Below are 27,100 nucleotides of genomic sequence, written 5' to 3'. Positions count from 1 at the left end.
GAACTCTTAAGATTTATTTTAGAATTTCATGAATTGCACCTGCTGCTGCAAGGGATCTTCTACAACTACATATCCCATCATGCTCTAGTACGACGTGACACAGTGATGACGGAGTAGGTCGTCGCGTAAATGAGTGGAAACGGCACCTGAATACAGTGGGAAAGGAAGTGTCGCTCCTTTACTGATAACATATTTTTTTACCAAATACGTATGTGAGTAGTTTGGACGGCGACCTTCTTCATTCTGAGCGGATTCACAATTAACTCTTCTCCTGGAAGCAGCGGTGGCAGGATTTTCCTCAGCTGGTTTGCTAGCAAGACCGCCTGACCGGACTCTTCGCTATATAAAAAAACACAACTACCCAGTCAGCCGCTTATTATTTTGCACTTCTAAACGAGTTATAACGGCAAGTGAAGTGTTAAACTCCTTATTTCTTGACCTAATTTAACCGTAACCGTTTGACTGCTTTAATTTAACCGTAAAGCCACATTATTGTAGTCTGGCAGCTAACTGCACGCGCTCTAAATAATCTAACCGATAAATGTCTCCATGACAACGTGTGTGTTGTAGCATTGAGCATCAATGTTACACATCTGAGTATGTAGCATGTTTGCTCCGTGCTGAAGAGGATGTTTATACATCACAACCTGCTGACAGATATTAGGTAGCTCACAGCTGGATGGCGACGCATCGAGGTCCAGTATGAAACACGATACATCTGCGCTTCAGTAACCGTGACTGGAGGCTCATAAGAGAGCCTTCATTATGTGCGATAGCTGTGTCATCGTCCTGTCGATCACCTCCACTATCCGAGACTGAGATTTAGTGGCTCTTTTAAACACTCGTGATCCAGTAAGTGTTGCGCAATGGCGGGTGTTGGGGGCAGTGTGCTTTTGCTGGGTCAGCTGGCGTCTGCATCCGCTGCATCCTCCAACTCCTCACCCACTGATCCTAATGCCCGGGGCTGCTCCAGCGGGGACTTCACGGACACCTTCGGCATCTTCCTGCAGGGCCTGCTGGCAGTGGTGGCCTTTAGCACCCTTATGTGTAAGTATAGGGCATCTGTCTTCATGTAATGAGAATTCTGTTTTCTGAATGCATGTTGTAGACAGTGTTGGGTGTAAAGCATTACTAAGCATTATTGCATTACTTACTGCAGTAAGTTAGTTACTGCTATTTAATTACTTTTCCCTTGAAAAGGTAAAATAAAGGATTACTATTACATTTTTTGTAATTTAATTAGTTACTTTTGATGGAATTGCTTTAATACAATTCTAGTGAATTAAACTTTACGTCTAATGTTAAAATGTTTTAATGAAACCTCCCTTTAAATACATTGTTCAGTTAAAGAATAATTTATGCAATTTTATATTATCTAAGAATTTGTAAAGAGCTTATAAAATGTGTAAAGGAGTCCCTCCGTCACACATACAAATGATCTGCTGCGTGGAGACATGGTTCTGACGCCTGTACCGAACTGTGATGGGCAACAGCCTATGAAAGAAAAAAAACTATATACGTGAGCATTCTGTCCTTTTTAAGGGTCTCTTCTTCCTGTTTTTGGTTCGTTTACATGTCTTTGGTCCATGTTGCGTTCATATATCATTCAAACCGCACCAGAGTTTGTTTGGAAGCGGACTGAGACCCATCTTTCCAGCTGTCTCGGTCCGCTTGTTTAGTGCGCACCAGGGTTTGGATGGCAGCGTTCACACATGCTCAAATGAACCGCACTAACAGAGCAATCGCACCAGGGTTCATTTTAATCGAACCAAACATGCCAAGTGTGAACACACTCTTAGGGTGCGTTCACACTTGTAGTTCGTTTCGTTTGGCTCATTTGGTCCGGACCAAAAAAGAAAAAACAAAACAAAACATTAAGTCCTGGTCCGATTAGCGTTCAGACTGGCAATTTTATCACAGAACCAAAAGATGCCGAACCTAAAGGCATAGGGATACATTCACAACCTGATTGGTCGGATTTTATGACGTATTGTCTATTTTAAGACGGGAATTACCAAACAATGCTGTGTGCTGAGGTAAATGCGGTTGTTGTGTGTGTGCGTGGCCTGCATATTATGGTATTTTGGCCAGCTGGGAACTCGTGAAGAGCTTATAAAATGTGTAAAGGAGTCAAAACAGTGGCATGAATCCAGTCGTCTCACACACAAACGATCTGCTGCGTGGAGATGCGCGTCTGATGTCTGTGATGGGCAAACTCACGACTATGATGAGAAAAACCTATATGCGTGAGGATTCTGTCCTTTTTAGGGTCTAATCTTCCTGTTTTTGCTTCGTTTACATGTCTTTGGTCCGTGTTGCGTTCATATATCATTCGAACCGCACCAGAGTTTGTTTGGAAGCGGACCGAGACCCATCTTTTCAGCGGTCTCGGTCCGCTTGTTTGGTGCGCACCAGGGTTTGGATGGCAGCGTTCACACATTCAAATGAACCGCACTAACAGAGCAATCGCACCAGGGTTCATTTTAATCGAACCAAACATGCCAAGTGTGAACGCACCCTTAGTCTGGGACTAGGCTTAAGCCCGGTCTATGAAACTGGGAATCAATGTTTTGTCCTCTTTTGGGAAGCCATAGAAATGATATTGTGGATATTTTTTCTTTTGCTATTGTGGCAAATGAGAATGCAAAAATTTGTTGTTGTTTGTTCACCACCACCGTAGAAGTTAACCCAACTTCTGCTTCTGAGAACCCTGGGAATGTGAAAAGGGTGCATCAACAACCGATTCATAGGACAAGTCCTCGCCCTACTTTTTCTGATAATCCGTTACAATTGGATGTAAGAAAAGATCTGTTTTTACTTCCATTTTAATCATGACTTTAAAGGGACTTCCAACAGTTCAGATTGACTCATTGAAGACTTGGAGGTTTGGTTCCAGAGGCAGGCAGGTCACGGCATGTCAGTGAGCTATGCAATGCTGACACTGACTGTGAGACTGTGTGTGAGCACATTTACAGGGTTCATAACAAACCCCATATTGTATTTTCTTTGGCTTCTGATTGGCCACACCATCTCAGATGTGTTCTTAAGCTGTGTAGGCCATTCACAGACCCCTTTGGACTCTCATTGACATGAAAGAACCTGCATCAGAAAGACTAAAGGGCTGCCTGCCCTGTACCAAGAACAGTAACTGTAACCATAAAGTTTTAAAAATCACTCTAAATTGAGTAAAATCTACAACTAAAACAATAACAACACAGAGAAAAGATATCATTGCGTTTTCCAAGCACTGAGCGATTAAAAACATTGGGACTTGTTGACTAATAATTGCATGGATTATTTTGTTTATTTTGATTTGATTATTTCTACGTACAGGAAAAATTCTCATGAAAAATGTCCACCTAATTCACAACGTTTGTACGCACATAATGGTAACAAATTTGGTGTATTCTAAATTATTGACCACATGGCCAAGGTTAATCATCTCCATATAAGGGCTTATCTGCATAACGCTTCCTTTACAGCAGCAAACATAGAATTACTGGATTATATCTGTGAAATTTCATTAAATGTGAAGTTTTTAGTTATCATTCTTGATGTGAAAGGACCTTAAAGGGTTAGTTCACGCAAATATGAAAATTCTGTCATTAATTACTCACCCTCACGTCGCTCCAACCCCGTAAGACCTTCGTTCATCTTTGGAACACAAATTAAGATATTTTTGATGAAATCCGAGAGCTGTCTGGCCTCCGATAGACTGCAACACAATGACCACTTTTAAGGCCCAGAAAAGTAGTAAACACATCATTAAAATAGTCTATGTGACTACAGCGATTCAACCTTAATGTTATGAAGCTACGACAACCTTTCTGGGCCTTGAAAGTGGTGTGGCTTTGTGTTGCAGTCTATCAGAAGCCAGACAGCTCTCGGATTTTATCAAAAATTTCTTAATTTGATCAAAAAATATCTTAATTTGTGTTCTGAAGATGAACGAAGGTCTTGCAGTTTTGGAGCAACACGAGGGTGAGTAATTAATGACAGACTTTTTGGGTGAACTAACCCTTTAAAGGGATAGTTCACCCAAAAATGAAAATTTGATGTTTATCTGCTTACCCCCAGCGCATCCAAGATGTAGGTGACTTTGTTTCTTCAGTAGAACACAATTGATGATTTTTAACTCCAACCCTTGCGGTCTGTCAGTCGTATAATGCGTGTCAAGACATGCACAGACAAATCCAAATTAAACCCTGCGGCTCGTGACGACACATTGATGTCCTAAGACACGAAACGATCAGTTTGTGTGAGAAACCAAACAGTATTTCTATCATTTTTTACCTCTAAAACACCACTATGTCCAACTGCCTTGCACATCCGGTTAGTGAGGTCAGAAAACGCGTTCTGATAACAGAAGTGATCTCTCGCGATTTGCTTCAATGAGTGCGAGACATCACTTCCGTTGTCAAATTTTCTTTTTTGAGTGAACTATCCCTTTAATTACTTGATAGACTAGATAAAAACATAAAAATTACTACCGCAGTCCAATAGAACGGGGTAAATTAGACATGTATGAGATGTGTGAAATTTTAAGTTGAATGTAATCTACTCTCAGTGGTTATGCAAACTTTATTGTAAAGAGTTGGAGATGGTGTTCAGGAGACACGCAGTTAATAGCTGTACACAAACAAACAGCCATTGTGTGAAACAGGCTGTCCTTTATTTGTGTGAACCATTGGGTCACGTTTGGCAGCTAGGGTGCTGCACTAGCGGTTTCCACTGCTCAAAAAAGCAGCAATTCTCACTTCTTTAAAAGCAACACTTGCAAGCAACTGCAGTCATTTTTATCTTTATTAATGTCCGATGCCACTTATGATGCTGTTTTTGTTGTCAGGATAGTACAGGGAGTGCAGAATTATTAGGCAAGTTGATTTTCTGATCATATTTTTTTTCCAAGCACATTTTACCATTTCCAATCCACATCAATCTTAATAACTCCTATTAATATTGTTTTTAATCATTTATAAGTGATATTTAATTGTTCATGAAGGCTGGAAATGAAAAATGCCTTATATTCAGGTGTGCAGAATTATTAGGCAAGTTTTCTTTTACAGGCAAAATGAGCCAAAAAAGAGATTTAACTCAGACTGAAAAGTCAAAAATTATTAAATACTCATGAGAAGGACACAATACTAATGCAATACTAGAAATTGCAAAGTTAAAGCATGACCAAAGGACAGCAAAATGCTCATTGGGTTAGCGGGGTCATACAAAAACAGGTGGAAAAGAAAAGACACGTTAACAGCAAATAATTAAGAATTAAGGTGAAGAATTAAGTGTGAAACCATCAGGAACCCTTTGTCTCCAGTGACACCATTTTCCAGAACTGCAACCTACCTGGAGTCTCCAGAAGTGCAAGGTGTCAGGATCTCAGAGACTTAGGTTAGCTAAAGAATCCTAAAAAATGACCCGCTCTTAATAAGACACAAGCTGAAGTGTTATAAAATAATGAAGCGGGGTTTTTATAGGCCTTATAGACACACAGATTGAAGTGACTTCTGAAGGACAGCACCCATCCTCTTGTACCACTGTTTGAAGAATTTATCTTCCAAATCTGGCAGTAAGTTTTGGAAGATCATTTTTGTCCATCTCTGCAAGATGGACATTTCAGGATAAGAGATGGACTAAAGGTGAACTCCCACACCTTACTGCCAGATTCTGGAAGATAAATTCTTCAAACAGTGGTACAAGAGGATGTGGTGCTGGTCCTTCAGGGTCACTCTCACTGTGTGTCTATAAGGCCTTAAAACCCCGTCTTCATGTATTTTATAACACTTCAGCTTGTGATTCTTATTAAGAGCGGGTCATTTTTTAGGATTCTTTGCTAACTAGTCTCGGATCCTGACACCTTGCACTTCTGGAGACTCCAGGTAGGTTGCAGTTCTGGAAAATGGTGTCACTGGAACTAAAGGGTTCCTGATGGTTTCACACTTAATTCTCACCTTAATTCTTAATTATTTTTCTTTACGTGTCTTTTCTTTTCCACTTGTTTTTGTATGACCCCGCTGACCTAATGACATTTTGCTGTCCTTTGGTCATGCTTTAACTTTGCAATTTCTGTATTACATTAGTATTGTGTCCTTCTCATGAGTATTTAATAATTTTTGACTTTTCAGTTGAGTTATCTCTTTTTTGGCTATTTTGCCTTAAAAGAAAACTTGCCTAATAATTCTGCACACCGAATATAAGGCATTTTTCATTTCCAGCCTTCATGAACAATTAAATATCACTTATAAATGATTAAAAACAATATTAATAGGAGTTATTAAGATTGATGTGGATTGGAAATGTAAAATTGCTTGAAAAAAAATTGTCAGAAAATCAACTTGCCTAATAATTCTGCACTCCCTGTATATTTAAAACTTTAAAATTCAGTTAGAAATTAGGAAATTAAAATCAAGCTCATTGAAGAGGTGTACTCTTCAATGAGCTTGATTTTAATTTCCTAATTTCTTTAATTAAAATGTATTTGCCATAATCTTGTATTATTTCTTAGAAGAAAATCTTTTAATGAATATTTCAATTCATTTGCAGTTTTTTTTTTTTTTTTTTTTTACAGGTTTGTTTTTGCATTTGAGTGTAGGAAGCTCTTTAAACCCATGATGAAGCCGTTCCTCATTCGTCTCTTCCCCTTTCGAAATGTTAATGTGATGCATCATTTATTGACCTGTGTTTTTGTTGCACTATATCAGAGAGATCCAGCAAAGAGTTTTTAGCATCAGCACTACTCCGATGTGGCAGATTGTTATTGATGACCACATTTTTCCTGCCACCAATATGAAAGCTTCTGTTTCCTCTCCACAGTGAAACGCTTCAGGGAGCCCAAGCACGAACGGAGACCCTGGAGAATCTGGTAAACCGCCATTTTGTGTCATTAGCAAGCACTAGATTCTTAAACACATGCACAGTCAATGCTGCACTCCACTGACCTGAGATTCATCTAGCGGCCCTCTGTAGCCCTTAACGGTGAGTTCTAACCAGGTCTCCTTCCTCTCACCGCCCCCTGCTCCCCTTCACCTCTCTCAGGTTTCTGGACACCTCTAAACAGGCCATAGGGATGCTGTTCATTCACTTTGCCAATGTCTACCTGTCTGACCTCACAGAGGAGGACCCATGTTCACTGTGAGTCTGTGTGCGCGTCGTTGTAAATGTTCCCCCCACACATCGTTGTACTTCCCACAGTGTTTTGTGTCTTTGATTTTTACATATTTATAATCGGCTGTGGTCAGTAACCAACTCTCTGTATTGTTTCCATAGATATCTAATCAACTTCCTGTTGGATGCGACACTGGGCATGCTGGTGATCTATGGTGGCGTGAAGGCCGTTAGCGCTGTGGTTGAATGGAGACAGTGGGATTCGCTGCGTTTTGGAGAATATGGTATGAGCCTTAACATCAGTTGTCTGGAGTATATTAAAAGTCCAGTGGGAACCGTGATTTTTATTATGGACTTGACACTTCCACTGAGCTTTTTTATGTGAATGTGGCCTCATATACAGAGAACGGGCCTCAGACTCATGGATGGGAAATTGAGTCAGTCCTTTTATTCCTAAGCATTGTCTGATTTGAGTTCACTGAATGAAACTCATTTGGAATTATGATAGAAATCTTGTTCACAGACTATGATGACTGTCTGAAACCAAATAATCACTTAGACAGCGTTTTTTGTAAAGGCGCTATAATCTCATGATCTTGAACTAATTTAGATGAGCTTTAGAAGAAATCAAGTCACTATTGAAGACTGAAATGCGCATTTGTTGGTAGAAAATATGTATAAATTAAATTACTTTTTTCAAACAACCAACTTCAAGACCATTATCTTTTTTTGACCAACAACTGAACTGCACATACAAGGTTATTGGATCTCATAGGAAGTGAGATGCATTTATGATTTTATGAAGAAATTTGTATTTTAAAGCAGCGATTCTCAACTTCTTCTATTCCAAGGCCCCCCATTGCCCACAACAATATTCAAAGGCCCTGTGACTTTCTAGTCTTTGTGATTTACTTGTTTGCACTGGATTAAAGGATTAGTTCACTCAATTCAAATTAAGGTTTTTGAGGAAAACATTCCAGGATTTTTCTCCATATAGTGGACTTCAACGGCTACCAACAGGTTGAAGGTCCAAATTGCAGTTTCAATGCAGTTTCAAAGGGCTCTACGTGATCCCAGCCGAGGAATAAGGGTCTTATCTAGCGAAACGATCGGTCATTTTCTAAAAAATGTTTTAAAAAATGACTTAATACTTTTTAACCACAAATGCTCATCTTGCACTAGCTCTGCAATGCACCACGCATTACGTAGTCACATTGGAAAGGTCACACGTGATGTAGGCGGAAGTACCAAGCGAGTGTTTACAAAGCGAATGTGCAAAGACTAAGCCTTTACCAAAAAAAAAAAAGGTAAAACAATGATTTCGGACAATTTTAAAGTTAGAAGAGAAAATTAGATGGTTTTTCGCTTGACCTTTCCAACGTGATTACGCAATGCATGGCGCATCACAGAGCCGTGCAAGACGAGCATTTGTGGTTAATGCTCGTTTATATTAAGTGGCCTTAACTACTATGTACTTACAATAAGTACAATGTATAAGTACTTCCTCATATATCCAGCTTTTTCAGGACAGTGAGAATCCAGGTTCTTTAAAGAAAAACTAAGTTGTTGAGGGGTTGAATTGGTTGCGGTCCGTAACTTGTTTTGTATTCAAAATTTACAAAACTTTTATATAGTGAGTGAGTACATCAAGAAAACAAATAAGACATTTTATTTTAAAACATTTTAAGTCATCTCGAGGCCCTCTTGAAAGTTTGCTGGGGCCCCTTGATTGAGAACCACTGTTTTAAAGTGTTGTATTATTTGTAATGTTTGCATGTAGGTGAGCCAGTTCAGTGCAGCGCCTGGGCAGGTCAGTGTGCTCTCTACATCCTCATCATGATGTTTGAGAAGGTCATGATCATGCTGGTTCTCCTCATCCCACAATGGAAGAAGGTCAGTCAGGTGTCCAAATTCTAATGGTTTGTGGTTCATTTTCAGCACTTAATACATTTTCTTCAGATATGTCAGTATCATATATCATTATAGTACTGATTTAATAACTTGCGGTTAAATTAATATTCCACCCAAAAATATCTGAATCATTGTAAACAACTTGCGGTCTTTTTAATTTATCCTGATTGTAATGTATTTGTTTTGGTGTTTGTGTGTGTTGGACAGCTGGCTACACTCAACCCCATAACCAACCCTCGTCTGGAGTTAGCTATCGTCATGCTAATCGTCCCGTTTTTTGTGAATGTAAGTAACAATCGCCCTTCATGTTTCACCACTGTTTCAAAGTTTTGGGTGAGTAAGATGTTAGAAAGAAGTCTCTTATGCTCACCGCAACTTCATTTACTTGATCAAAAACATGGTTATTGTGAAATATTATTACAATTTCAAATAAGTTTTTAAATTGATATATTTTAAAATATAATTTAATCCTTCGTTAAAGCTGAATTTTCAGCATCATTACTCTGCTCAAAAATATTTATCAGTGATGGAAACAGTTGTGCTTTTTTTAAGGATTCTTTAATGAATAGAAGTTCACAAGAACAGCATTTATTTGAAATAGAAATCTTTTGTAACATTATAAATGTCTTTACTGTCACTTTGATAAATTGAATGCATATTGCTGAAAGTATTTTGGTAATGTCATCCTTGCATTGGTAATTTTGATGATATTGTGCATTTTTATTGTAGTGTTTTGTATATATTTTTGCTATGTATTTGTACCGTATCAATTTTTTTCCTCACTGATTGTTTATATTGAAATATTGGCAGCTTTTTCCAAGTCTAATAATTCATCAAAAGTATGATGGGTAGATCTGTCTTTGTTTTAACATCTGTTTGTGTGTATCCAGGCTCTGATGTTCTGGGTGGTGGATAACTTCCTGATGAAGAAGGGAAGAACAAAAGCCAAGCTGGAGGAGAGGGAAGCAGGAGATGACCCTCGCGGCAACAGCAAAGTGCGCTACAGACGGGCAATGTCACACGATGACTCTGAATCAGAAGTAAGTTACTCTTGCTGAACCAATTTGAAGTGATAGACATAAGGAAGAAAAAAAATACTACCAGCTGTTAATTGAATAAAACTTTTATTAAATTAACTACATAATTTGTGACATTAGCACCAGCAACGTGATTTGGTCTAAATGATTCAATCACTTTGACCCGGGTCACACTCAGTTTTGTAACTGTTGCATTTCTATTGGAACTTAGATGATTTGTATGTTTTAACCACAAAGTAATACATATTTGCTCAAAATAAATCACAACTGATGACAAATTAGAACGTTTAAATGGAATGTATAAAACTTTCAAAACAATTAAAGTCTGGACAAAGGAGACCTGATACTGCTTCTCAAATATCTTTGAATGACAGCATTCATATTTTGGGTTTCCCCTGACCCACAGTGCCAAATTCAAAATCATTCCTCTAACCATGTCCTAGATGGTACATCCCTTTTTCACCAAGTACATTTGCATGACCATTACATGTGTAGGACTGTTCCTCACTTTTTCCCCAACACTTCAAACCTGAAGCATATGTAACCATGGGAAGTCAGTAAGTTTACAATCTAATGAAGCAGTTGTACCTTCAAGAATGGGCTACACAGACCACAAAACATCCAAAGGAAGACAGTGTTTTCTTTGGAGGATTAACAGAATTCAGTATGTGGTTTCCTGATATTTTCTTGCTACTAAATTTTTCAACACCTGTCAGCAGTGATAGATTTGACAGAAGGCAAGTCATGAGCAGGAAACTTGACAGTGAGAACAGCAGTCACTTTAGTGTAGCATTTCCATCCACACACCATGTAGGTGTCAAATATTATAGTCAAGTGATTGTAGTCCATTTTTCTCACTTGTAAAGGGATGAGCAGCTCAGTCAGAATGCAACTGAGAATGTTACCTATTTTACATATTCATGTTTGCAAGGAGAATTCCACTTTTTAGGATGAAATGTGATCACCTGCTTGTTTTTAAAGAAGATGATTAGCTGAACTGTCTTTGTTTAGCGCTCTTCCTCTTCTGCTGGTCAGATCCTCTTCTCCGCAGATGATGAAATGGAGGATTCAGATGGTGACGACGATGTACGAAGAATCACAGGGCTCAAGCCTGTTAAGAAAAAGAAGCACCGTCTTGGTATTCCAGTTTGAATTCAAATCAGTTTGGACTTGAGGCCTCCCTTGTTCCCATGACCCCAACTCATTTACCAGAGCACAGATCAGCAAGTGAGGGGCATGATGACTAAGTCTATGAATTGTGGGGTAACGGACCCAGGCTCCAGTGTAAACACACGAGAGGACCCTCTTGACATTACCAGAAAGATTTTTGCTATCCTATGCCACAGATGATTGAGGGATCAATCATCTGACCAGCCTATTGGGAGATGATCGGACCATATTTTCAGTCTGTTTTTTTTGCACATTCATAATTCTGCTTAAACATCATGTGGTTCTGCAGTGGATATACAACCCAGCTACATCTTCTTGCATCTGTCTAGCATTTGAACTGATAAAAAAAAGTCTAAACCTATACAAATAACATGCTGACACTGTTCTGCTGAGATAAGTACCTTTAACCGTATGCATGTGATCGATCACACTTGGACAAACTGTTCAAGGTCACTCATATTCGGTTCCTAAACGTGTTTGTAAGCGTGGCTGCAGCAGAGAGTTGTGCACATCAGCTGTGAGGAAATTGTGCTGATAAATGTTACAGAAAACCATTCGTCAGCAGTGTTATGAGCCGGTATTATAATACAGTTGGTACGGTCTTGCAATGTCTGTTTTGAACTGTTAGGCAGCAGCCAAACTGACAAGGTACGAAATTCCAGGGGTGGCTGTTTCATCACACTAATCTGATAGCTTGTCTTGCTGTTTGGTTTTTGAAAGACTATCTGCCTCAATTTAGTGTTGTTTTTTCTGCCATTAATGTTTTCCCTGTATTTATTTGTTTTTGTTTTTTTTGTGGCCTATTAAAGGGACAGTTCACCCAAAAATTAAAAAAAATCATTTTACATCATTCCAAACCTGTATGACACTTTGTTCTGTAGAACGCAAATTATACTTTGAATGTTGCAGTCCAAAAACATCATTGGACCCCATTGTATACACACAAAAAAGATATTTTTCAAAATGTCTTGTTTCACAGAAGAGCAAAAGTCATAAAGGTTTGGAAGAACATGAGGGTGACTAATCTATGACGATTTTTATATTTGTGTTAACTGTCCTTTTAAATTTTCATTTTTGCTACTTATTGCAGGGAAGATGCTATGTTACAGGATGTAACCTCTTACACAGTTTGGTGTTGCATTGTGGTCTCTTTGTGTGAGGTATTACCTTCGTTGTTGGGTTTTTTTTTTTGTCTCTAAGCATTACCCCTTCACCTCAATATTTACCAGTCAAATGCTAAGCCAGTGGGTCTTTCTTCCAAAAACTTTATCATCCACTCTTGCACTTTTCTGCTCTGTGGGACATTTGATTTTATTCCAACACTAAAGCACAGATATTTGGAGAATGCATTGCATCATGCGTTCTCTGCAGAAATTTGAAACAGACTGCATCTGTCAGATTATTTGTAATCTTTAATGTGAAGGGGAAGATGCCTGTAGGTTTAGAGTTGGAGTAAATGAAATTGGGAGTACAGGACCAATTGTCTTACTGTCTAACTGACATTTAATGGACCAAGTTTGTGGGAGTACTATGTTTGCACACAGTTTGGGTTTGTGTTTTACAGGGATGAATTGAAAGCAGGTTTCTGGTCAGGCCTGCTGGATGAACATGATTACTGATAAGGATTTTGTCCAGGTGGAAATGTAACTGCCTTTCCCTCTCCGGGTTTGAATCTGACTATTATTAGAGAGTGATCTTGGTTACGGTTGCAAGAGAATGAAACCAATTGGACGTGGAAAGGGGTTTTAAGTACTAAACAATATTAGATGACTTAGAGTTACTGACAAATCATGAACTTATGTATGCTTTTTTCAATAAACAAGTGTAAAATCAGCTATTTGTGTGTGTTTATTTCATGATCTGCAACTTTTCTTCCACAGCTTGTTTGACATGCATTTATCACTTGAAAAAGAATGCTTCCTGACCAGGAACTGAACCCAATCCATTGCAGTGAGAGGGCTGAATCCTAACCACTGGTACACAAGGGAGTTATGTAACAAACTATCTAAAATATAAAATAAAGGCCAATTAAAACCAAAAACATTAAGTTTAATAAAAATTCTAATTGTATTAGAATAGGGAAGTCCACAATACAACCATAATAGAACAATTATATAGTTGGAATCGCTCTGGGAAAGAGTCTTCCAGCGAATGAACTACAAAAACGTTGACAGCCAATGCTCTTCATAATAAAAGTTACTGTATATTAGTGCAGATGCTAAAATGGTTATAGTTATCATTCTTGGTGTGAACGGACCTTTAATAATATTCTGCATTTAACTTACTTTATATCTTCCTCCTGAATGAGATCAGGCACATGGGTATCATCTGTTGGTTCCTCTGAGCTGTATGATGTCCCCTCTGAGGAATCCTCCATTCGTGGCCTTTTAATTGGCGTTAATGTGAATGAAGATTCAGATTTGACTGGAAAGTCCTCATCGGAGCAGGACACACTAGCACAGTTACTCACAAGAGGTTTGACTTGAATTGCTGATGTTAAACCACACAAAAGAGAAAATCAATCCGGTGAAGCACAATGCAAAACTTAATTCACAAATGAACTTCTAGTTGAAAATGTTACCTTTACTCCTCCGTTTTGGCTTTTTTTGGGTGAGTACTGCTTGGACCGCCACACTCTTCAAAACCGGAGCATTACATTGGCAGCCCACCTCTCGTGTCATTGGCTGTTGGAGAGATGCAGCAGTATAGCAATAAGGCAATGCAAACATTCTTTCTAAAGCTCTTTTGTTAGCAAGCAACATAATCGTGAACCATGGACATTTTAAAATTAATGTTACAAATGGTACAACCTACATTGTTTGAATAAGCCACCATTGCACTTTTGTATATTATTGTGGTACATAGAATTTCAGATTTACTGACTTTCTTTCTTAAAATATTTTGAGAAAGAGCAGTGTTTTTTGCTCCATATAATGTAAGTCAATGGTAACCAAAGCTGTTTGGTTATCATCATTCTTAAAAACACCTTCTTTCGTGTTCAGCAGAAGAAAGAAAGTCATACAGGTTTGTAAAAATCATGAAGGTGAATATGTAAACAATGAAAGAAATTCCATGTTGGGTGAACTGGCGCTTTAAAGACATAACGAGCGTGATTGGTCGTTCTATGTGTCAGTCAGACTGCCACTTCCGGTCTAAGTGGGCGGTTTTTCGACAGAATAAACGGCGATGTTGACCAAAGCATAACTACTTACCTTGACACTCGGTGTGGGACCAACGGTGTATATCGTCGGGATAGCCGTATCTATCAAGTTCAGAAAGTCAGCGAAGCCCATTTGGTACTGCTGTAAATTTGTGAAGCATGCTGGGGCGAAATGGCTCGCACACAAACGCGAGCTATCCGATATTCCTCCTTCCTCAAAATGCAAAAATTCAAGCCAGCGGGCTCGCAGCCACTGTACTTTGGGGAAAGGGAACAAGGTATTGTGCGGATAACAACCCAAAACGCACCTTTTCACCATGTCTGTCGCTGGCTCTGCTCACTCACTCACTGCTTGGAAATCCGACGCTTGTGACGCGAACAGGTTCTTTTCGACTTCGTTTGAAAGAATCGGTTCGAAAGATCCGGTTCAAAAGACTGTTACGTCACTCAGCAGAGCAGGCGGAGAGCTTGATGATTGTATTTTGATCTTAATGTAATGCCTCAAACTTCTGAAGACAATACTTACTCGTGCGGGAGGGGAAGCGCCTACAGTGTACAGAGAGGGAACGGCCGTGTCTGCTAATGTAAGGTAGCATGTTATCCCCGCAGTAACCATCCCCAAATTGGTGAAGGATTCATCAGTGAAATGCCTGTCACAAAGCCGCGAGCTGGCACAAATAGCCCCCTCTTCGAAATGTATAAACTCCAGCCACTTCCTTCGTAACCAGTTTGTGGTTGGGAAACAAAATAATGTCCGTGCGTTAGAACAGCCAAATACACACCGACGAACCATGATTAGTGAAGAGAAGCGAGATCATTTAGTGGGAGGGACACTGTCGTTCTAGAGAGCATCCGATTGGACAAAAACATATGTAGTGCTGGATGACTCATCAATATTTTGCCTCGTTTTTCCTGGAAGAGGAAAAGACTAATTTTTAAACCTGTTACTCCCAGAGGGGTGATTTAGATGTAGAACACAGAGTTGATCATATAAACACAGATAAAGTTGATCATACAAACACACATGAACAAAAGGCCACAGAACGTTTCTTTTGTCTATATAATAGTCTGGTTAGTAACTGACTACATGTTATGTGGATTACGTAATTAGATTCCAAAAAATTAAGTACTTGTAATTAGATTATATTAATTTTAAAATACTTGTAATCGGACTACAGTTACTTTATTGATTACATGTTATTACAATGGCAGTAAATTATTCATTGATTCTCCTTACTACTACTTTTTTTTTTACCTTTCTTAAAAAAAAAATTAAAAAAAATAATAATTATTATTTGAATTATCACTCAGTGAGTCATTTAACCAAATATTCCTGTCTCTGGAAGGCTTGTCTTTCAAACACATTAAAATGTACAAATTCACATCATTTCATATTTACATGCAATGCAGGGATTCCCCAACTTGTCAGCAGAACCTCTTTAACCTCATAGATTTACTTGAAGCTCCCCCTGAGATTTTTAAGTTGTCAATAATAAGTCAATAAATTATTTTAATTTTATATTGTTATAATTTAATTACTTAATAGCTTTTCCTTTAACTCACAAACCCCAGTCTTGAAAACATTATTGACGTGATATTTAATGTACTTCATGTTGTTGATTAAAAATGGAATATATTTTCTTTCTCTTTGTATTTTTATAATATCTTATTCAAATCAATGATAAACGAGTTAGGTCAAAAGTAACCAAAAAGTAGTCAGATTATATTACCTCAAATGTGTAATGTAATGGATTACATTACTTCTAATTTTTCTCATTTAATTTGGAATCAGTAACAGACTACAATTTGTACGTTTTCCCAGCACTTGAAGCGCCACTGAAAGGTATCAGCAACAGGTTTTTAAAATGGGCAACTGACTGAGAAAAAAAGATATATATATATATATTTTAAATTAGAATGGCAGATAAAGTTTAGATAATCATAAACATTACATTTGCTTATTGTTGGGGCATAATTATGAAGGTGGGACAGGTGTGACATGTCTTTTTGAAACATTTCATGGCACGGATGTACCTAATGCAAAGTAAACCTCTCCAGTTGACTATCAAAGCATTCATTTAGTTTGTTTGAGTTAAATAAGAGGTGATATAGCACTGCAGTGTGTTGTTTTTGAAATCATGCTGAGCGTTCGTTGCCGCTGTTCTCGTGACTAGTGCACAGTCTTCACACAGAAGAGCATTTCAATCTTTTGCTCAACGCTGCTGCGGAGACTATTCGTTCCGGTGAAATCAAAATGCACACAAATGCATCCCTGCGCTTGATATTCAATCACTGATAAACATCTTTGGTTTCAGTGAGAAAAGATAGATAAATACTAGGCAGATTAGAACCCTATCTGACACGCTTGACAAAAATTCTTCCACCAGACCATTAGGATACATGAACATCACATGCGGCTCTATGTATTTATTAACTGACTGTAAAGACTCTCAGGACAAAATATAGTAGGTGTCAGATGAAACGATCACATTAAACATGGGTTTTGTGTCAATTCAACTCAGTGTACTATTGAAATTGTAATGTAATTTTTTTTTGTGCATTTGTCATTGTACATTTCTGAAATAGCCCATAAACCATATACACACAAGAACACCCCCCTCACACACCTCCCCCACACACAAACCCAACAATTTTTAAAGCAAAGTTACGCCAATGGGCTTAAAGCAAGAATTCAGAAGCAGCAAGAATTTTGATTCTGTCACACAGGGTTATGGAGTTATCAGCTAAAATGAAGTTGCTTATTATTTCACAAATAATACACATATACAATTATATATATATATATATATATATATATATATATATATATATATATATATATATATATATATATATATATATATATATATATATATATATATATATATATAATACACGATACACATACATTTTCACAAGATGTACAAATTATCAATTTTTGTAACAGTACGCCATTTTGATATTATTAGCATTAAAATTTGATTGGCTGCTGGAGGCCACGTTTTCTTAAGTATCTGAGTCATATTAGAGGATCTGTTAGTAATTGTCCACCAAAGAAGATTTTAGGACTTCCGGTTCCATCACCCTAACTATACTTCAAGTCTATATCAAGTCAAGTCAACTATACTTTTAGTCTATGGGTTTTTTGAATGGGTTTTTGCTAAATCACCTGAAATAAGGTCTGTGGTTAACAAAGCCTCTAAATATTTTCATGTTTTGATCTATGACATAAAACACACCAGTTATAACCCACTTGTGATTTTTTTTAAACCTTTATTGTGTCTTAAAAACGGCGGTTGCTAACAAAGTGCTAAAATGGGCTACTTCCTTTGGTGGACTTTAGACGTCATCATGACAAACAGGACATTTGGACGGCATTTCTCATAAAAAAGTGGATAAGTCTTCATACACTGCACAGATCATAATCAGCGAGCATGTTTTTAAATAAAGTTTGAGGAAGCTTGGTGGTGGTGACGTTGATCTGCGGACATGGTGTGCTGTAGTCCGTTTATAGCTTACTGTTAACTTTATATATCTGACGACTTTATTTAGGCTTCGAAATGTATAAATGTTGTGTTAACTTGTAAAGATTATCTTAAAAGACAAAACGTGTAAGTGTCATAACCCTTTGTTAAACACAGAGATTATTATTTGTGATTTTCCAAAAGTCTATGGGAAAAATGCATATAGGCTTTCGATCGAGGGAACCCGTGCACCGCTAACTTCCGGGTTGGCCTACAAAAACATCACCCCTGAGGTACTCTATTAAGGAGTTATAATTATTTTTTAGTTGTAGCGCCCCCTATTGGAGGAATTGTATGAAACTGGGTGTGCATCCTCAGAATCTCCTGTTGTCTATAAATACAGCTTTGCCATCACAGGAAGAGATTCCATTTTAAAATATATACAAATAGAGAACAGTTATTTTAAGTGTAATAATGTCGAAATGTTACTGTTTTTACAGTATTTTTGATCAAATAAATGCAGCACGGTGAGCATAAGAGGCATTTAAAAAAATCTTTCTGACCCCAAACATTTAAAAAGTAGTGTACAATCACAATGACTGAAGAGAAAACAGTTTCTGAATATCTATTTTTATTTCGCACACATGGTGATGGACCCGACTCATTCACAAAGGCTGACTCACCACCCCAGAAAAGTGTGTAGTAGTGATTTGGTTATATAATCTCTGTGCGTTAACATCTCCATCATCATGCACATTTGTCACTACCAATTTATTTATTTACTTTATTAATCATTACAGTTATGAATTATATTGGTTAATGTTATAAAACAATTTAGTTTAGATTGATGTATAGGGTTGACAGTATCAGCTGTCAAAAATGACCTTATTCTCACATTTACATCTGCAATGCTTTGATTTTAACTTGTAGCAACAAAATATATTTAAACATATGATACATCAATGAAGCAGGAATAGGAGAATGTTTTGTCTGTAATGTGTTCAGCTGTTCATAGTAGTCATACTCAGAAAGAGGCTTTCTGACCCTGACTGCTGAGCTAATAATATATAATGATAAGAGAGCGGGGGGAGGGGGGCACGCTGAGCTGGTAACAAGGGTATAAAAGAGACAGGACGAAAAGACAAAGTACACAACTTGTCCAGAAACCAGACCGCAACCATACAGAATGTCTCAGGTGAGATGTCTTTACTTATTAGAAATAAAAGTATATGATTCTGTAACTAAGTGCTAACTACAGCAGACGTTTCTCTTTTTAAAAATGATATTTCTATCAGCCAGAGGTCAAGAAGAAGAAGCGGCCAGTTGTAAAAGAGGAGGATCTGAAAGGAGCCCGCAGTAAACTGGGGCTGAAAGGAGAAGTCAAGAGCAAGACATATGAGGTCATGGTCGAGTGTGGTGAGTTTTCCGTCATCTCCAAGTTTTGACTGTAAATAATAAACAAACTAGCTTTTAAAGTTGATTAGATTAGGGATAGTCTTTGAAAATTACATATAAAAATCTGACAACTTTCAAATTCAGTCAATAGAACTTTGACCATTTTTACCATTATTTTGATTACTGTACAAAAATTTTACTGCTATATTGTACTATTGCATTGTATAACACGACGATAATAATAAACAATTATTGCATGCTATATAGTAGTATTGTTAGCATTGTTTTTGTTGTTGTATTAATCTTTTGAATTCACTTTTATTTTTATATTTTTAGTTTGTTCATTTTAGTTAAATTTTTTGTAATTTCTTTTTGCTTTTGTCATTTTATTACTTTTTTTTTTTTTAATTGCTATTTGGGTTTAATTAGTTTTTTGTTTTTTTCTCAGTTTTAGTCTTTATTTCCAGCTAATATTTCAATCTATATTTATATTTTAGCTTTATTTTAATTTACAGAAATGTTCCACTGCAGTCAACAATTTTATCCCTTAAAACTCATCTTTAATAACCAAAACTAAATATTTAAATGTTTTTTCCTCTTCGAAAAGTTCTTCACGCCTTAAAATAGCTTAAATTTAGCATACGTGGACCTATGAATATGCAAATATTTCCCTGCCTCCACTCACACCAGCTCGGACTACCTGATCCACTAGATCAGTGGTCGCCAACCCGTCGATCGCGATCGACCGGTCGATCTTTATCACTGTTCCAGTAGCTCGCGAAAACAACAGAAATATGAGTGCAAAAATACATTACATTTCTCCAGTCTTTGTACTGTATTTTTGTATTTATTTTTCTGTTATTTTCGGGAGCTACTGGGACAGTGATAAAGGTAAATATCCCAGATCATGTCCGAGTCTGTAAACGGCCGTAAACAAGAGGCCAGAGACGCTGAAGACGGACGCAAAGAGGAGAAAATTCTGTAGCAGGCAGAGCAGCTCACTGTTCACGATGCTCGAAATATAGGAAGAAAATATAAATATTGAATTAGGGGTGAAGGGTTATATGAATGCATCTCTAAAAGGAATTACTGTCTTCAGAAAAAAACCGATGGTAATGGCATTTTATTTTCCTCTTTATCTCCAAATAAAGTAGCTAATTATTAGCGCAGTTCAGCTTTGTTTACACATCGGTAACCAAGGAAACTCTGTATCACTGCTGCTCCATAAGCGCCACCTGCTGTCAGAGAGTGAATTTGCGTCTCATTCAGCCTGCTGTTTTTGTCTCAAGCTTTTTTGTGTAGCATAAAATTTCACAAAGATAAAATCAGACCGTTGTGTTTTTGCTTTAAATCTTGAAATTAAATCTCAATTAATTCAAATAAAAAAAAAACTGCTCATGCAATGTGATAGCATCTTTGTTTGGATTGTGATTAAAAAGCAGTGGTTCCCTCTAATTTGAAATGGCTATGTATTTTTGTTTATAATAATAATAATAAATATCTGCAACCAGTATGAGAATCGGCCAATTTGCTTGTAAAAAAATAAATAAATAATTCAGAATCTAAATTGGCCATGAAAAAAATACAACTACAATCTGGGCTGTCTTTTTCTATCAAGTAGATCTTGTCTTTCATAAAGGTCGAGGTCAGGGATCTTGGGCTTAAAAAGGTTGGTGACCACTGCACTAGATCAACTTTAGCAAACGCTACACAATGGCAAATATTGGTTTAATTCAGCCATATATGTTTCAACCAAAACTGATTCATAAGAAGATTCCACTGTTAAACACGATTATAAAAAAAAAAAAAAAAAAAAAAAAAAAATCAGATGAAATAACGCTGGCTTGGGCAGGAGGAAACACCATGGATTAACAACCTCGTAGCTCACCGACTGTTGTGATTTGTTTTGCACCTATCGGCCACCGTACTCTCTACAACGCTGGACACATGTGATTAGCCTTTGGCTTTTTCAAACAGCTAATAATGTTTTGCTAATGTTACATATACATTATTCCCGTTCGCCATCTCAGCTGCCTTTTAAAAATCGCCATGCTTAGAAACGCTTTGAACATCATAGAAAGAGGGTGGAGAAAGGAATATAATTGATCATAATATAGTAATATACATCATACACACTACGCTGCAAAAATGGAAAGCGGGGAAAAAGCGTCTTTTGAATGCACGACACTGCTACATCATCTATGATAACACTGGCTGAATTATTTGGCATTTGACACGGTAAACTGATAAAACACAAGGAAAAGAAGCTTACCGGTACATCTTCTGCACGATGGTTGGTGCTGGCTGTGTCCTCAGAGTAAATTGATGGAATCGCGTTGGGCTTTAATATAAGTTTACTAGCAAAACCCAACTTAGTCATAATAAAATTTTCAAAACAGTTCTCTGGGAAATGCCTGCTGCAAACATAGGTCCTCGATGGAAGTTTAGCAGGGACATTACAATTATTCCCAATGAACTGCACCCATTTAGATCGGAGTTTCTGATCATTTGGTAATATATGAAGGCTCACCATTTGTCCTTTCTGAGCTTTGCATCCGACAACAGAACACGTGTCAGCCATCAACATGAAAGTAGTGAAAAATAACAACAGAAAAAATATACCGGGAAAACCTGGCTTCTCTCGAGACCCCCTGTTTCACAGTTAATAGCCCCGCCCCACACGTTGACGTGCGGGCTATAAAACTTCGTTTTCTCCACAGTTAGTCTTTAATACTCTTAGTTAACGACAATAACAATGATTTTAGTTAACGAGTCTGTTTGTGTGTGTTGTAGAGCGCATGGGGAAGGTGGCGCCGTCTGTGTTCAGTGGAGTTCGGTCTGGAGGAGAGACGGTGCTCGAGAAACCCAAACCTCCATCAGGAAGCGTGTTTGGCAAATGATGAATGGACAAATGCTCTGTAATGTGGATATTGATGTTGCATATTTACAAGTATTAGTGTGTGTTTTTATACTGTTTGATGTTGCTATATGTTTCTCTCAAATTGCCCTTGAAAAATGTATGTGCTAGTTTCTAGTGTCATGTTTTCTATATAAAACATTTCCTAAATGCATCACTGAGTCGCCGAGTATGATTTCTCTGTCGTGCCGTTTATGACCAAGTCTGTCATTTCAAATCACGTGAGCAAATATTAGTACACACACACACAAAAAAAGTGCTGCATGTGCAAATTTGGGGAAGGAGGGTGAAGTACAAATGAAAATTGATGCTCATTAAAGGATGTAACCACAGTAATAAGATTTCCTTGTCATTTTGAAGGTAAAATTAAATATGTGTGGTTGTTCATTATATCCACAAGACAGTTTTAGATCATACTCTAATCTGAGTGTCATCAGGGAAGAAACTCCCACAGCTGCATAACAGCCAGGGATATATTTACATCAGCTGGTGAAGAAACTGAAGCCCGCCTGTACATCTGTTTACCTGACATTTCACTGTAACTTGGATAAGTAAAAACCTTCACAGTAGTGTGTAATCTGTGTAAATAATTTGGCCAACAATTACAACAAAGTTTTACATAACTTAGTTTTAAAGGGATAATTCACCCAAAAATAAAAATTCTCTCATTTACTCACATTCATGGCATCCCTGATGTATATTAATTTCTTTCTATACCTTACACACACCTATCGTTTATTGATATTGATTCATCCAGGGTAGTATAAATTACTGTCACGATTGTTGTGTGTGGTTTTTCAAACGTCAACCGAGAAGCACCTATTCACTTGCATTATATGGACTCACAGAGGTGGATTATTTTCCTAAAGTTCTATCCCTATAGTTTTTCTCAATTGCTTTGGCTCAATTCTTGAATGAGAATTCATTTTATTCTTTCAAAACCAGTTCAGATCTCTGAATAGTTAGTTTGAGCAGTTACATATGAGCAAAATGAAGATGTGTAAGAATGTGTAGTGGTGGTAGGGGAAGACATCAGAGGGTGTAAAAATGAACAAGCAAATGCATTTTCAGTTTATATCGAACATTTCTACAAAAATAAATGTACTGTATAAATACAAATGTTCACTTTATTTTTGTGTACTATGCACTAAAAATGCTGGGCTAAAAACAACCCAAGTTGGGTTTAAATTGGACAAAACCAGAGACTGGGTTGTTTTAACCCAGCAGTTGGGTTAAATGTTTCCCCAAATGCTGGGTAGTTTTATTTAACTCGTCTATTGTTTAAAAATTACTATATGTCTGGCTTAAAATTAACCCCAAATAGGTTGGAAATTAAAAATCAGACACAATTACTAGAGACAACAATAATAATCAAAATGTGAACATTTATTAATAAGTAATTTAGTAAATGTTTATTGTTTAATTATTATTAATTAAACATATTAATGTTCATTTATTAAACATATTAATAAATGTTCATTTCCAATTCTAACATACTTTGGGTTCATTTTAATCAAGCAATACAGTCATTTTTAAACAATAGTTGAGTTAAAAAAAAACTACCCAGCAGGTTGGGCAAACATTTAACCCAACCATTTTTTAGTGTAGTATTGACTTTTCCCAGTAAATGTTTACCTACTGCTGAAATCTGTATCTAAAAAGCTCAGTGACACATAAGAGCATTCACCAAAAGACAAAACTATCAACAAAAAATAAATATATATTTAGTGAACATTTTAGCCAGTGTGGCTTACACAATGACAAAAACACTTATTATGGTGGCATTGGCCAATTTACTGACAAAATAACTAGGTTTTTGGAGTGTTACTAGATTTTGCAGACATGCATTAGAGTTCTGATGTTCCAGCAAAAATGTTGTGACAATTGCACTTATAGGTTAGAGAAGATTTAGACCTTTTCTTAAAAAAAAAAAAAAAAAAAAAAAAAAAAAAAAAAAAAAAAGTGTCAAAGTGATTGAGAAAGGGTGCAATATCAGAAGGCCTGCAAACTTTGATACACATTCACTGAATGTTGTACAACTATAAAAATCTTAGGTAACATTTAGGTTTATAAATGAGCAAAAATAATATATATATATATATATATATATATATATAAAAAAATAGCTGAACTGTCCAAATGTGCCAAAGCAGACAACTGCAAATTCAGGTTTGACCAAGGAAGAATGAAACTTATTGTAACCAAAGAGGAAATACTACAATATATGCATCTACAATATACTTTTTCTAGTCCACAAATGCCTTGATACAAGTAAAAGAATAATAAAAAAATAAAAAAAAAATCATACCATACAATTATGATAGATCCTGTTCAACATGTGCCTGTGTTATAGTTCAACTTCGGACTGTGTCGACAGATGCAGCAGATTCGTCGAATGTGATTTTCCACACTCGACGAATAAGCAAAACTGTTTTTCACATTATTTGTAATTGTTAGTATCATTATTGGACTGTGTGCATTTCACAGTTTAAGGGAGAGTTTTGACGTGTTCATGTTGCGCAATATAATTTCTAATATTCTAACAGGTTTCAGTCATAACCAGATCAGATCAATCATAAATCCAGGATAGGCCAGGGGTTTTCAGACCTGTCCTGAAGCACCCACAGCACTGCATATTTTGTATGTCTCCTTCATATAACACATCTGATTCAACTCATCGTCTCATTAGTAGAGACTGCATGAGCTGTGATGACTATCAATCCACAAAAGCAATATATGCTGTCAGGTCACATATTTAGTATTTCTACAATATTAGAAAAACTAAATACTGTTTTATATTTGATATAATTAAAAATGACTTGAAAACCACAAAAATATGAAGACTTCATGTTGAATGTCACCACCGTCAGACAGAAAATCTTATGGTGTTAACACTGACAGTGTTGACATATTAGGCATTTCTTTCACAAAACAAATGGAGTTCATGTAGTAGCCATTTTGTTTTCTCTGTTGATGCTAGAAGCTAATAGAACCTGCTTCAGGGGAAAAAAATGATCTAAAAATTTCAAATAATTTGCTCAGAAATTGGAAGAGGGTGTTGACATATCATGGTTGTGACACAGGAAATATTAACATTAGGATTTAAAATATTCAAAAAATGATAAAACTTACTAAAGCCTGTCTGACATTGATGTACTCTGCAGAGGTGGAATGTGGCAACCTGGGTCCTTCAGAGTGACAGCTGCCCCTGATATTCCCTGATTTTATTACATTTTAATAAAATGTCTGACGGTGTTGACAAAAAGTGGGGACACAACTTTGAAATCTTATAAAACATGCATGTGTCATTGAAAAACAACCTTGCTCTCATATAAGATATTATTAAGTGTTGCTTTTGATAAAACAAGCTTTTTCATCATTAAAAAGCATGTTTATCCATTTCATTGCATATGGATAATTGAACCATTCTCTGTGGACACACTGTTTTAGATGTAGTGAGAAGACAATAAGTGTCATACATTTGATATAATAATGATACAATTAAATTAAAAGGGATAATTGTGATAAACACATTCTATTATTAATCCCTCATAACATTTACAACAGAAAAATATTTTTAAACCTAATAGCAGTTACAATTGCTTGACATGTTTTGTCCCATCTCTCAAGAATCAGTGTACAGACACATATATCTGCCTGTGATACAATAGCGATGCAAAGAAAATACAATTTTGCTTAAATGCTCTGACAGGTTTAATCATCATGTTAAGAGGAGCGTGTGGTTTGTGGGCGTGACAGGAGAGCATGCCATGGTAAACTTTCTTTAAACGGCGTCAAATAGTTAGGAAACGCGAAATGAAAGCGGTCCAATATTCATACAAATGTTTATAAATAATGAGAAATAACAGCTTTTAAATCTATACTTCCTGGAATATCTCATGCGACGAATCTGTTGACGTGAAAAGTCAGATGAAGTTATATATTTGCACCCGCATGTCCCTAGTTGATCCATAATAACCACCTCCTGTTATTACATTGTTTGATGCAGATTTTGTACTTAGAAAAAAAAAAAAAAGTACAAAACTCATGCATTTTTATACAACACGATAAGCATTGAACAATGACTTAACTGGTTAATTTTGACTGTCTGCTCCTAAAAGTGAAGGAGTAGTGTTGGGGATAAAATCTTGCAAAACCAACATACACAAAAATAAAGAATATTTCAACAAACACTTACCAAAGTTGTGGAGACGATGACGATAGGTTTAACAGGAATTGGTACAGCATCTTTGTTTAAAACAAGGCGATGTGCAAAACCGGATTCTACAGATCCCAAATTCACAAAGCTCTCCGGTGTAAAATGTTTGTTGCAAACATATTTCTTATGTGTGTTGGTAGGCCACAGCAAACCCGCCGCCTGCACCCAAAATTGAGCTCTTGCGTCGCGGGGAAAGGCAAACAATACTTTTGTGTTGTTGCACCCAAGAAACGCACACTTACGACCCATGTCGCTGAACGACAACAGTGCGGGTTAAACAGACAAGAGAAGTGAGACTTTCTAATGTATAATACGGCGCAGTGCTTGGATTGAACGAGTTCTTTCTCGTGAATAATGTGGAAAAACGCTCAGAGACTGATGACGTAACAGCGTACTCTCCAGCCACGACAGCCAATCACCACTCCGAACTGACGCATGTACCTCACATTTCGTGACGTTTCTTCAACTTTGCTTTTCAAACCGGAAGAACTAATTTCTTCTTCTTCTTCTTCTAGCTTTGTGGCTGATTGCAACCATGTCACATGCATACCACCACATACTGTACCCGAGTATGCAGCATGGATTATGGGAAGAACGAAATGGCTCCGGAGAATGCAAAAATAACCAGTTTCTACTCGTTTATAACATTCTGTTTTATGAGCTATTACTGTTTTCAGCTACGTGCAACCTGTATATATTGACATCTCAAAAAATGTTTTA

The 27,100-nt window shown here is 37.0% G+C and overlaps 3 protein-coding genes across 7 annotated transcripts; 2 read left to right on the top strand and 1 right to left on the bottom strand.

Moving 5' to 3' along the window:
- Positions 1 to 82: 82 nt before the first annotated feature.
- On the top strand, positions 83 to 13,058 carry stimate (STIM activating enhance). 2 transcript variants are annotated; one of them, XM_048173574.1, is made up of 8 exons: positions 83 to 1,047; positions 6,817 to 6,865; positions 7,039 to 7,134; positions 7,270 to 7,391; positions 8,888 to 9,000; positions 9,226 to 9,303; positions 9,909 to 10,058; positions 11,067 to 13,058. In XM_048173574.1, the coding sequence occupies exons 1-8, from the start codon at positions 867 to 869 to the stop codon at positions 11,205 to 11,207; spliced, it is 930 nt and encodes a 309-aa protein (XP_048029531.1). In that variant the 5' UTR covers positions 83 to 866; the 3' UTR covers positions 11,208 to 13,058. The 2 variants fall into 2 exon arrangements, with proteins under 2 accessions (XP_048029531.1, XP_048029532.1); XM_048173575.1 differs by having other exon boundaries at positions 84 to 1,047; positions 11,091 to 13,058.
- Positions 10,126 to 26,843, bottom strand: LOC125257118 (THAP domain-containing protein 10). 4 transcript variants are annotated; one of them, XM_048173577.1, is made up of 4 exons: positions 26,360 to 26,843; positions 13,807 to 13,909; positions 13,511 to 13,715; positions 10,126 to 11,166 (listed from the first exon to the last, which is right to left on the bottom strand). In XM_048173577.1, exons 1-4 carry the CDS (start codon positions 26,627 to 26,629, stop codon positions 11,124 to 11,126), a joined length of 621 nt encoding a protein of 206 aa, XP_048029534.1. In that variant the 5' UTR covers positions 26,630 to 26,843; the 3' UTR covers positions 10,126 to 11,123. The 4 variants fall into 4 exon arrangements, with proteins under 4 accessions (XP_048029534.1, XP_048029533.1, XP_048029536.1 ...); XM_048173576.1 differs by lacking the exon at positions 26,360 to 26,843 and adding an exon at positions 21,517 to 22,039; XM_048173579.1 differs by lacking the exon at positions 26,360 to 26,843 and adding an exon at positions 14,912 to 15,442.
- On the top strand, positions 18,887 to 22,315 carry mustn1b (musculoskeletal, embryonic nuclear protein 1b). Its single transcript, XM_048173581.1, has 3 exons — positions 18,887 to 19,044; positions 19,145 to 19,265; positions 22,038 to 22,315. The coding sequence occupies exons 1-3, from the start codon at positions 19,036 to 19,038 to the stop codon at positions 22,142 to 22,144; spliced, it is 237 nt and encodes a 78-aa protein (XP_048029538.1). The 5' UTR covers positions 18,887 to 19,035; the 3' UTR covers positions 22,145 to 22,315.
- Positions 26,844 to 27,100: the final 257 nt, after the last annotated feature.

The sequence above is a fragment of the Megalobrama amblycephala genome, linkage group LG21 (genome assembly GCF_018812025.1).
Source record: "Megalobrama amblycephala isolate DHTTF-2021 linkage group LG21, ASM1881202v1, whole genome shotgun sequence".
Classification (NCBI taxonomy): Eukaryota; Metazoa; Chordata; class Actinopteri; order Cypriniformes; family Xenocyprididae; genus Megalobrama; species Megalobrama amblycephala.
Note: the sequence above shows the minus strand (reverse complement) of the source record. Positions and strands in the feature narration are given on the sequence as shown.

Excerpts from the sequence above, each read along its gene's own strand:
- stimate (XM_048173574.1), top strand. The coding sequence starts at position 867 with ATGGCGGGTGTTGGGGGCAGTGTGCTTTTGCTGGGTCAGCTGGCGTCT. Across the intron at positions 7,135-7,269 it reads GAGGAGGACCCATGTTCACT|ATATCTAATCAACTTCCTGT; the intron begins GTGAGTCTGTGT and ends TTGTTTCCATAG. Across the intron at positions 9,304-9,908 it reads TCGTCCCGTTTTTTGTGAAT|GCTCTGATGTTCTGGGTGGT; the intron begins GTAAGTAACAAT and ends GTGTGTATCCAG.
- mustn1b (XM_048173581.1), top strand. Across the intron at positions 19,266-22,037 it reads TGAGGTCATGGTCGAGTGTG|AGCGCATGGGGAAGGTGGCG; the intron begins GTGAGTTTTCCG and ends TGTGTGTTGTAG.
- LOC125257118 (XM_048173576.1), bottom strand. The coding sequence starts at position 21,831 with ATGTTGATGGCTGACACGTGTTCTGTTGTCGGATGCAAAGCTCAGAAA. Across the intron at positions 13,910-21,516 it reads ATCGTGCAGAAGATGTACCG|CCAATGACACGAGAGGTGGG; the intron begins GTAAGCTTCTTT and ends TCTCTCCAACAG. Across the intron at positions 13,716-13,806 it reads GCCAAAACGGAGGAGTAAAG|CAATTCAAGTCAAACCTCTT; the intron begins GTAACATTTTCA and ends GTTTAACATCAG.